This window comes from Diabrotica virgifera, chromosome 5, assembly GCF_917563875.1.
Source record: "Diabrotica virgifera virgifera chromosome 5, PGI_DIABVI_V3a".
Classification (NCBI taxonomy): Eukaryota; Metazoa; Arthropoda; class Insecta; order Coleoptera; family Chrysomelidae; genus Diabrotica; species Diabrotica virgifera.
In genome coordinates this window covers 57382576-57395433 of record NC_065447.1, presented here as the reverse complement: position 1 = coordinate 57395433, position 12858 = coordinate 57382576, and the positions used below count along the sequence as shown (strand labels likewise).

Here is a 12858-nt window from a genome sequence, read left to right as displayed (position 1 = left end):
GCGTATTACATCACCCTTAACGCCAGTATTTACGGCTGTTTCGTCACATGCAATAGCTGGATTTGATACTTTCTGATATATCAGACAGCGGATACCCTTATCCGAAATATTTGCACCCTGGCTCATGCACAAGTGATACGTGTTCTTCCACGATCGATTGACCATAAAACTTGGTATTGTCTTTTACTTGCGCTAAAGTTTTGTCTTTGCGTCGGTAACTTTCTTCTTTTACTGTTGTTCTCTCTGATTATATTTTTGTTATTGTTTTTCCTGACAATCGAGCTTATCACCATTTTTATAGGACCTCTTTGATTTAATATATGTTCTTCTAACAGCCGTATTACATCACCCTTAACGCCAGTATTTACGGCTGTTTCGTCACATGCAATGGCTGGATTTGATACTTTCTGATATATCAGACAGCGGATACCGTTATCCGAAATATTTGCACCCTGGCTCATGCACAAGTGATACGTGTTCTTCCACGATCGATTGACCATAAAACTTGGTATTGTCTTTTACTTGCGCTAAAGTTTTGTCTTTGCGTCGGTAACTTTCTTCTTTTACCGTTGTTCTCTCTGATTATATTTTTGTTTTTGTTTTCCCTATCAATCGAGCTTATCACCATTTTTCTGGGACCTCTTTGATTTATTAGAAATTCGCGCTCATCCAGAGGCACTTTTTAAGATTTGCTACGAAGACAATTAATCAGAGTGTCACATTTGCATGCTGCAAGATCAAAACGTGTAGTTTTACTTTTGTTCTTAAAGCATTTTTGTCTGTTCTTAAATGGTTTCATAAGTTTCATATATTTGTCATGATAGGCTTTTAAAAGCTGAATAATTCTTGTATGTTAAATTATTGGAATTAAAGCCTTTTTCCATATTTCCTCCAATTTAATTGCAACCTGTTCGGCAATACTAGAAAATTCTGGATCTTTCTTGCTGAGTTTTTTATCCTCTTGCAACCACACAACTTCATCGCTTGTTTGTATTTCGGTAAAACATTTTCAGGTTTATTTGGTGATTGCCCAAAAATTGGGCGGTCCACAACACATCTTGATTTTATTCCCATGGTCCTGGGTTATCTATTCTATTTTAAAAATCTGTAATTTACAAACAACAGTATTAACAAAGTAAGGCATCGCACCAAACATAAGTGAAAATTACACGCACGGACTCACGAAGCGGAACATTTCAAAGGGGTTGGGGAGACTGAAAAAAACAAATAAAACTTTAAATATCGTTTAAATTTGTAACTGACAACATTTTAAGTTTTCTTTAATTGATCTTAGATCGAGTTAGCACATATTTTATTCCAAACATAATAAATTGAAATTTTCATAAAAATCAGATAATTAATAACATTCAAGGTCGTTCGGGGGCAGAAAATTCGCTTAGAAAAAAAAAGTTACAAATACTAATATGCTGAAAAATAACACTAGCAACTTTTTCACGCTATTAGATTTAACATTTCCAACTTTTATTTTTTTGATGCACCTTGTGCAGAGGGGTACATCAGGGAGATATTTTGTCGCCAAAACCATCTATAACAGTCATGGAGTATGCATATAGACGATTAGAGGTGAACTTAAAGGGTATTAACTCTTTGAAGAGATGAAAAGAAACTAAATCATCTTCGATATGACGATGACATAGTTCTTATATCAGTTATACTAAATTATAATCGATTAAACAAATGATTACCTTAATTGTCGCCTGTGAAAATATATATTTCCTAAATGTAACACTGAAGCTAAAATCTTGATGACTACCTCTTGTTCGGCCTCTCCAATTCCCAAAACTTGCATGGCCCTTGTAAGAGCATTCCAGTCAGCTCCAGATCCTGAATGACCTGGTCCACAATCTCCCCCACCTAGAATGAGAATTAAATAAAATAATTACATATTGACATTTTACCTAAACATTGCAAAAACGTAATAAAAAACAATAAAAATATTATGATCGATACACTTAATAAATATATGGAGTTTAGAGACACATAATTCAAATTCGCCGAATAAGAGCAATAAAAGGAGAGGATTGGATCAAGTTCACAACTGACATGGATCAAGACATTTATGGCGGAAAGAAGTGAAAAATTCGTGGTCGAAATTATTTTTCACTCATTTCATCGTTCCCCGTTAGAGGACAGTCTAACCATACTCGGGTGCAAATATTTTAATATTTGCACCATCTTCTTCGTTTCGTTATGGTCCAATTCAGTCTTCTTGCAAAGCCTCTTTGACAAGGAATAGATTCCGAAACATCAGGTGTCAGAGGATGGCAAGAGACTCGAATTGAATCAAAACGAAACGATTATTTTCTTTCTTAAAGAATAGACGATCGCCAGGTACTGATGGAATACCGAACGAACTGCTAAAATACGGCGGTCAGAAACTCACTAATTGTCTCACAACATTGTTTAACAAAATCTTAGACAGAGCAGAGATACCACAAGATTGGCACACCAGTATCACAATACCGATTTTTAAGAAAGGACAAATATCATGTTCGGGCAACTACAGAGGAATAACTCTCTTAAATACGACAATGAAGTTATTCACAGGCATACTCAAGGATAAATTGGAATCACAGATAAAGAACAGAGAAGAGGAGCAAGGATTCAGAAAATACAGGTCGACGACGGACGCAATATTTGTCACGAAACAAGTGAAAGAGGAGTCGATAGAATATAACAAACCTGCATATATTTGCTTCGTAGACCTAACGAAAGCATTTGACAGAGTCAGACTTAGCGATATAATAAAGAAAATTAAGCAAAAAAGGATACCGGCAAACATTGTTGAAGTCATAAAACAAATGAACAATAACAACACGATAAAAATTAAAACAAACGACACCACTACGGCCAACATACCAACACCAGGAGGAATCAGTCAGGGAGACAGCCTCAGTCCATTTCTATTCAATATGCTAATGGATGAAATAATAGAAGATGTGGAATCGCTACAACTAGGATACAGACTCGGCCACAGTAGAGTCAGTACAGTATGCTATGCGGATGATGCAGCCTTGATTGCAGAGGACGAGGATGACCTACAAAAACAACTTTATCGATTCTATCAAGCATGTCGACGACTCAACATAAACATATCCACGCAGAAAACAAAAAGACCCAATTGCGAAAGACCCAATTAGATGTAAGCTCGTGGTAGAGGGGAAACCCATAGAACAGCTAATCCAGCTCAAATATCTAGGTGTAGGGTTATCAAGTTATCATGACCCAGCCAGAGACCAAAAAGGACAAATTAACAGGGCTGTCTTGTCCTGATGTTTGAGAGATGTGGTCTGGAATAACCTATATATGAGAATGGACAGCAAAGTTGGAATCTATAAAACTTGCATCAGACCTGTTATGACCTATGGCATTGAATCAAGAGAAGACACCAATAAAACCAAAAGCATGCTACGAACAGCCGAAATGAAGACAATAAGAGCAATAGCAGGGAAGACAAGAAGAGATAGAATACGATACAACATCATCAGGGAACAATGTGGCGTGTAAGATGTAGTCAGATGGCGCAGGCAAAGACGAAGAGAGTGGTTCAGTCATGTAAAAAGAATGCAGGAGCACAGACTATCAATAATTGCGTTAGAAGGAAAACCAGCAGGCAAGCGTCCACCGAGAAGACCACCAAAAAGATGGAGAGATAGCTGGCAGTCTACCTCTCAAGAAATACTTCAACGTCAGAATTAACAGATCGACAGATCCACAAGTATAAGAAGAAGAAGAAAAACACATCATATCCTCATGTCTCAAATATAAATAAACAATTCACTATTCAATTGTAAACAAACAGCTATTGTGATAAGCTTATATTATGCTTTCTACCTACATTCTGTCGTGAGTAGGTTGTCCGATAAGTACTTAGCCTTACGATACGATGGCGCTACTATCACAAGAGAAATCTACTATCGTATAATACATTCTTGTAGGCCCTTTGTTGATGGAAGACCGAGCAAATTGGAAAAAAGTTGTACAGTAAGCCAGGACCCACCCAGGGTTGTAGCGCTACGTAATGATGATGATGATTCTTGTAGGCGGCATATGTCAAAATTATTTAAACCAAATCGGACACATAGTTTTTTTTTGATCGCCTGTGGAAGCGGGCGCAGGCGTGTCTAAGGATCTTAGAGCAATGAAAATCAATCAATTATCAATTTGGAATAGTGTTTGAAGCTGTTGAAGCGTCATCCAATATTCATCGACAAAACATGGATCCACTGGTACACACCAGAATCCAAGAAACAGTCGAAATAGTGAACGTCAACCTGCGAATGTGCTTAGAAGAAGGCGTAGACTATAATATCGATTAGAAAGATCTTAGCCAGCGTTTTCTGAGATTCGACGCCGAATTGATGGAAAAATGGCCCCATTTGACGAATAAAAAAGTGCTCTTCCACCATTACAACGCGCCGGCTCACACCTACGTTGTTGCAATGACAAAATTGGTCTAGTTGGGTTAGAAACTGCTGTCCTATCCTCTGAATTTTTCAGATTTGACCCTGTTAGACTTATATTTGTTTCTAAACATGAAAAAGTCACTCATCGGGCAGAAATTTAAGTCGAATAAGGAGTTCATCACCGCCACGGAAGCCTACTTTGCAGACCTCGCAGTATACTGAGCTAAAAAGGAGACTAAGTTCAGAAATAAATCACCCCTTTTCACAACATTTTTGTTTTTGTTTTCTAGACTAAGTACTTATCGAACCGTCCTGGTAATAATAGTTTTACTGTTGACAGACTTAAGTACAATTCAATAATTAAGTCACATCTACTAAATATCACGAAATATTTACCTGATATGAAATGGAGTATAGACCAGTAAGGATCTGTTTTTAGGTGGATGTGAGAGGTGGCATTCAGATTTTTGCGGATAAAGTTAGGTGATAACTTCGTTAATAATAATTGATTTATGCTCCTTCTCAAATATGCCACGAACATTAATAAAAAAAATAAAATATTTAAAAATTTCAAAAATTTTCGTTTTTTTTTCTGCTTTTTTTGCTTATAACTTTAAAACGATTCATTTTGGAATAAAGTCGTATAGGAATAAAACAAAGATAATTAAATTTTCTATCAGATGCGATTGGTTAAAAATGTCTTAATTTATCACCCTTGCTGCAAAATAGCAATAAATATAAGATAAGGGGGCAAAACAAGCTTGTCCTTATTCAATGATTTTCCATCACTTAGGTTAAACTTGGAACCTTCCTAATTCGCTTAGAAAATTTTTGTTATGTGCTAAAACCGTACACCAAATTTCGTTAAAATTGACTTACTAGATTTTGAATAATAATTTTGCAATCTAAACTTATTTTAAAAAATTAAATTTTTTTAAAATCTTGCACAACAAAAACTAGAACATACAAAGATTTGTCAATTTTTTTACATATAAAGAAGCACTCCACCTATCTAATGCACTTTACAGAATTGAAATCGGATTGTTTAAGCAGCCTCAGCAATGTTTTAAAGTTATAAACAATTTTTTGGCTTATAAACAAATTAGTCCTGTGGCCAGGAGGGGGTGTTCGGGCATACTACGGGCTCCTTTATTTAGATGGAGTTACCCAAGATTTTTATGTATTTTTTGACCCGTAGAACACGATTTTTTTGGGCAACAGTTGATGATGTCGATAAGATTGTTATAAACAAAGAACTTGAGGAATTACATAACATCGATTTTTCGCAAAATAAAACATTTTTTTGTATTTCTTGGGTAATTCTAAGCAAAAAATGTTCTTACAAGTTTTTTCATAGGATGCATAGTTTTCGAGATAAACGCAGTGGAACTTTCAAAAATTCGAAAAATTGCAATTTTTTAACGCGAATAACTTTTGATTAAAAAATAAAATAGCAATTCTGCTGACAGCATTTGAAAGTTTAAGTCAAATTATACCGGTTTTAATTATTTGCATTGCTAAAAATTAATTTTTTTATTGTTAAACAAAGCTATTTGTTTATAAGCCAAAAAATTGTTTAATAAGTTTAAAACATTGCCGAGGCCCCTTAAATAATCCGATTTTAATTCTGTAAAGTGTATTAGATAGGTAGAGCACCTCTTTATATGTAAAAAAATTAGACAACTTCTAAATGGTCTACTTTTTGTTCAGAAAGATTTGAAAAAATTTGAACTTTTTTAAAAACATTTAGATTGCAAAATTATGCAAAATTTATTAGGTCGATTTTAATGAAATTTGGTACACGATTTAAGTATGTTACAAAGAATTTCCTAAGCGAATTACTAAGGTTCTAAGTGCCACCAAAGTGGTTAAAAACATTGAATAACAACAGGCGTATTTTGCCCCCTTATTTTGTATTTATTGCTATATTGCAGAAAAGCTAATACGTTAAGACATTTTTGACCAGTCGTATATCATACAAAATTCAATTATCTTTATTTTATTTCTCTACGACTTTGTTCCAAAACGAATCGTTTTAAAGTTATAAGCAAAGAAAGCAGAAAAAAATCGACGTTTTTCGAAATATTTAAATATTTTAATTTTTTTATTGATGTTCCGGGCATATTTGAGAAGGAGCATAAGTCAATTATTATTACTGAAGGTGTCACCTAACTTTATCTGCAAAAATCCGAATGCCACCTTTCACATCCAAAAATAGACGTTTTTTTACAGATCCTTACACTGGTCTAGTAGGATTTATTGATTTTATTGGAACAATAGAAAAAATTGAAAACCTCAAGACTGAGTAAAATTCGTTTAGCTATATTTTAGTCAGCCGACCAATTTATAAATCGTAGCTATATAGCAATAAAACCATACGAGTTTTTCAGTGATCAACAGCGTCAAAATTATTTCGTTTATACGAAAGGATATAATTTTTACCACAAAATATTATTGAGAAGTTAATTTAGGTTGGTGGTTTGCATTATTAATAGTAGCACCATCAGTAGATATTGGATTCGTTTTAAATCTAAACGCCTCTGCATCCACATACTATCACAAAATACAGGGCACCATAAATTTTTATCATAATGATTTCTCAACCCCTTTTTTATTTTCAAATTTCGATATTTGTGGGTCTGTGTTAAATAAATACCCTGTTACTGTGGAAAGTCGGCAAAATATAATCAAAGGTAATAATTTAAAAATAAAACAACAATCAAAAAAGTTTTAAATTTACAAAAAAAGTGTTGATCAATTAGAATTAACTAAACTATTCGTTGAAAAACGTTAAAAATGTGGGAGTTGACACCAATAAAAAACCAACAACAAAATTAGTAATAAAAATATAAATAAATTCATCAAATAAAAATAAAAAGGATCATAACGGTTATACTATAACAATTAAAAATTATTTAATAATTTTTAGAAAAACAAACGTTTTAGTTGTATACAGAAATTATGACCTGGCTACCTACATTAGTAAATGCATGGAAATTTTAACATATTTGTCACCATGACCTTGAATGGTAAAGTTTAAATATTTGCATACATTATAATATGTACAGCTAGTTATCAGCTGTTACTGTATTAGTTAATAGTAAATTAAAATTATATTTATATTTTAAAAATTCTGAAATTGTCATTATAAATTTAAAAGATTTTATTACGAACTAATATAGAAATTCTAAAACTCATCTATAAACAATCTGGGAAAAGGTATTTGAAACAAAAATATTTATTGTACCCATGAAAAGTTTCCTCTTCTTCTGTTTATATTCACCCGGTACACCCATGAAATTCTTAAGACATGGGCGGGACATGTTGCAAGAATGAAAGATTGCAGATGGACAATTGCTTGAGTAGCGACCACGGGCAGACAAGCGAAGCATGAGAAAACTCGTAACACGATATACCTCAAAAGAATTACGACCAACTCGATAGCAGAGGCGCAAAACAGAAATAGACGGAAATATCTAGATGAGACCTATGTTCAACAATGGACATATCAGGGCGGATTATTGATGGGGATGATGATATTTCTTATGTCTTGTTAAGATTCTTAAGACAGATTATGTCAAATATCCTACAGACCAATAAGTTTGCTTCCAATGTTATCCAAAGTTTCTGAGAAGATATATGCAAAAAGGTTCAAACTGACAACGGAAAAATGCAAAATTTTGCCTCATATCAATTTGGATTCAGAAACAAACATGGAATGATAGAACAAGTCCATACATTCGGTTAGACCAATCTATGGCATCTGTAGACGAACAGTGACTTAGAAGAAAAAAGTATTACTGTATTAAACAAAATAATAATCTCCCTGATATTCATCCCATTAAATCTGATGTTCCGCAAGGCAGCCTATTGGGTCCTTTACTGTACTTATAGTATACTACAGATATACTCATTACTGAAGAAACAACTGTGGCAACCTATACAGATGATGCTGAACGCAGATCCAATAAACCAAACGCGAAGAAAAATTGGACTTAACCCTGCATACTTACTATCCGCATTTGTTAAGAGAGACCATCGTAATCAAAAAGATCCGATAAACTTTAATCATAAAAAAGGGTGTCTGGATCTAAACAGGATCTGGATTCCAGCGCTACGAAGTTAAATAGAAACAGCATCAGTTAGAGATCGATAGTTAGGGCTAGGTATTCGATCTTTTTCCATCTAGTCTTTTCAAAAACAAAGTGTGTAAAACGATTGTTATTTCTACATATCACATCTCCTGCCTATCTTAGTCTCCTCTTCCTCTATCTGTTCGCCTTGGAAAGGATGTAATGGCGCCATGCAATTCGTTTGACTATTTCTCTCTAATCATTTCTCTCCTATATACGTGGCAGATAGAATAACCAACGTAGAGGTGAAGAGACGTATGCATAAAGAAAGTGAAGTTCTTCTAACAATTAAGAGAAGAAAACAGATATATTAGACATGCGATGAGAGGCGATAAATATCTAATAATCCAGGTAATTATGCAAGAAAAAATTCAGGGAAAAAGATCCAGTGGAAGGAGACGCCACTTATGGTTGTAGAACCTTAGGGAACGGTTTGGATGTAGTAACAACGAATTATTTAGAGCCGTTGTCTCAAAAGTAAAAATCGCCCTGCTGATTGCCAACCTTCGAAGTGGAGACGACACCTAGAGAAGAAGAAGATCTCTCTTCTGTACGTGTTGTTTTGCTTCAGAGAATGAATAACCAGTCATGTCCTTTATTTGTTCCAACCATCGTACTGAAGATATTTCTCTGGAACTTTTGCCCGCTAAAAATATCTTCAACTATCATTCGTTCCTTATCTTCTCTTCTTCTAGTTATATGTTCTAGTCATATATATTATTCTATTGTCCTTTATATATTCCACTAGACTTTCCTTTCCAAAGGTGGACTCTCTCGTTTCTGTATCTGCTCCTCCATTCGTTTATCAGGCTCTGCAAGAGCTATATTTATATTCCTCAAATAATTTTAACTTCCCATACCAGTAATTTATTTACTTCTTTTTTTGTTACCATAAGTGTTTTATTGCCATACGCAACTGCTGGTCGTATTATGTGTATATCTGTATTTTTCACCTCGGATTACAAGTTTTCACTTATTAGATGTTGCATTGCAAAGAAAGATCTTCTGTTTCCCGCCAGAATTCGCATTTCAATATAATATACCATCGCATATCTATGTGTTTATGCAATAGAGTTGTTCAATGTGCTATATATATTTTTTAAAAATTTAAACTTCTTAAATCTACAATAAGTATATACTCACTAAACTTGAAACTATTGTAGCGTATTTTAAAACGTATATACCTACTATTTCACTTACCTTGATTTAGGTAGAAATATTTGTCAGCATCTATTAGTCCATATTTTTGTTTTTCAGAAGAACTTAGTGCTCCTAACAGCTCATAAAAAACATGATAATTTCTCTCTCCTGGAGCTTGTGTGACTATCCTCGACTTTTCTAATAAATATTCTGTTACTTTGGCACCTATAATCGATCCATGTTTAAAGTAAACCTCCAAATATTTTCCAAATCTGGAGCTGTTGTCGTTTTTCGCAGTCCTGGCATTTCCGAAGGCTTCAAGAAGAGGTGTAGCTTCCAGAATTTGTTCCGTAACCAGTGCTTGACTTCTCGGTGCTGAAGGAGCTACCGCAGCTAAGTATTGCATTACCAGTTTTGTGGATTCAGTTTTACCAGAGCCACTCTCTCCGCTTATGACCACCACCTGAAAGAAAAAACAGATAAAAATTATTTGAGGTATCTACCCTAATAACACAAAACATTCCAGGAATGTACTATCAAAGTTCTATTAATGTTTTAATGTCCTGGACATTCAAGGAACATTCGGTGAACATCTGATTAAATTATTGGTGGAATGTTATCACAAGACATTCTATGAACATACTACCAGTGTCCTATATTTTAAGAGAGGCCATTCACTATTCAATTTGCGTTCATTTTTAAATTTGCCTCGCGTGTATCAATGATGGCATACAAAAAGTTACAGAGGTTACGTTTGTAATATCTATTTTTCATTGTTTATCGTCGTATTTTGTCTATTTTGGATTCATTTGGATTTCGTTTGCTGTATTTTGTGAACTTTATAAACTTTACCACAATGCAAAGTGATTATTTTTAAGGAAATTATTATTGGAAACTCCAGATGTTGGAGAAAGGTAGGGAAACAATTTTTATTTACTTACATTCTGTTCATTTTTCCCTGATATTTATCAATATTGATGAATTTTGGAAGCAATAGCATTATTTCTTTTATTGTTTTAGATATTTATTGAAGCTGAAAATAATTGGGGATTTAGATCCATATACAATTCGGTCAGAATTGGATTTTACAGTAAAGTGCATTCCACCAAATTACTATTATAGATATTTATACATATCTGGTAGAGTCTCACAGTTACTACTCTAAGCAGCAGATGAAAGCATACAAAAGCCTTCAGGCATATAAATATTTTACAGCTGGATTTGTTTTTAAAATTGGAGTAAAGTTGGAAGTCACGAGCAACAACTTCATAAGTACCTACAAGAATATTGAAGAAATCCAGCTCCTCGATACAACTGGACAAACTAGAAGATTGAAGAGGACAAAGCCTTTTGAACTAGTTTGAGTGATAGGTGATAGTGAAAAGCAGAGCATAGTGCTTGAGTGCCTGTATATGTTAGAATAGTGCACGATCTTGTTAGATTAGATAAGAGACGCTATGGGGTAAGCTCTTCTTTTAAGGAACAGTAGTAATTTAGGTTAAATTAAAATTACTCATTGGTCAGTTATGACCAGATTGTAATTGTAATGTACAATTCAATACAATGAATCATCATCGTAGTGATGATTATGGAAAAAATATATGACAATATTTTGTGCAATAAAAATGTTTATATTTATCAAGGATGTATTATTTGGTATGGCCACATATACTTCTGGTATATCGTCGGTGATGTGACAATTCTACTTTTTCATGGATTTTGTAGGAGACGAAAAACCATTTTTAGGGTCATCTCCTGTTTTCACATGTAAATTTTGACATGTTTTGTAGTAAATAGATAGATGAATTTACTACAAATCATGTCAAAAAATATCATATGAAAATAGAAAAATATCATATGAAAAACTCATGAAAAAACAAATCGGAGGTATTATGTCACATCAGCGACTATATCCAGGGAATGTATAAAAAATATACTGTGAATGTCCAAAGAACATTCGTAGACATTCATGGAATGTTTCAATAAGACATTCAAGGAATGTTTAAAATGCTGACAGAGGACTTTCCTGGGACATTTAGGGGACATTCTTGTGCTTTTGAGGACATTCCAGGAATGTTTTCAATATAATGTGTGTACATTCTAGGAACATACTTGGAATGTTTGGTGTTATTAGGGAAGATGTAAGTCCATATCAAATACTAGTAATTAAAAACTACCAAAGTAATAGTAAAGTTTTTAAACCTAAAACTGGCAAAAATGGCCGGGCAAAAACATGAATTCCAAAGACCGATAATTCGAATGCCGTTTTTACTGAAGACTTTAAAAAACATAATACATATACATAAGGAACAATATGCGTATAGAGCAGGTTTCTCTACGCAGACGATACCTTGTACCGAGGTGAAGTACGTTCTGGAGAACTAAGAGATGATACTGGATACATTTCTCAATTTAAAGGGAGCATTCGATAACATCCTAGACGAATTAGGCTAAAAGGAATATACGAAATAAGCTGCTGGTTGATAGAGTGTATGCTGTAGAGCAGTGTGATATGTTTGGGGACAGTGTCCCCAGGAATAGATCGGTTAATATCTAGACTCACCTACGACAGATATCACGTTCCGAGCTCTTCAGAGAATATTATCATCCCATTCTACGAAAAATTTAATGCCATAAGCTCTGGGTACAGAATTAACTTCAAATTCGTGGCTTAACATATGCTCCGTAAGTCCAAAAGCATGGAATTTGACAAAAAGAGGAATTTAGAGAGATTAGGTCCTTTGACTGTAGATGTGGTAAGTGAAAAAAGTATATTGGCGTAATATTAGATCCGAGGCTTACTTGAAATCAGCCGATTGAACGAATAAGCTAGAGAGGGGAGGTTACCTTGAAGCCAGATGCACAAAAAATGTGACATGTTATTTGCATTCATATCATGGTAGTAAAATTAACAATATATTATGTTTATTGAGTCCGGTAGCCCAAGATGCAACAAAAAGTGCTATCCTTAAAGGACTTGCCTTGGATTTACAGGAGCTCTGACTGGCACACTAAGAGCAGCTGTGGTGTTCCTACTGGACCTTCTTCCTCTGCATATTGTTATAAGGTGGGAAGCGATAATGGGGATATTACAGACTGCGAAACAGCCTGAGCAATGTAATGGTTATATTATTACACAGCAACAACATAAATCAAAT

General features: G+C 34.2%; 1 protein-coding gene across 2 annotated transcripts in view; it reads right to left on the bottom strand.

Moving 5' to 3' along the window:
- Window positions 1–12858, bottom strand: part of LOC114330487 (unconventional myosin-XV) — a 368864-nt gene that overhangs the window by 230777 nt on the left and 125229 nt on the right. For both annotated transcript variants that reach the window (XM_028279830.2, XM_028279831.2), the window contains exons 4-5: window positions 9761–10163; window positions 1707–1875 (exon numbers count right to left, since the gene is read on the bottom strand). In XM_028279830.2, the coding sequence (XP_028135631.1) occupies window positions 1707–1875; window positions 9761–10163 (572 nt within the window). The remainder of the gene's footprint in view (window positions 1–1706; window positions 1876–9760; window positions 10164–12858) is intronic.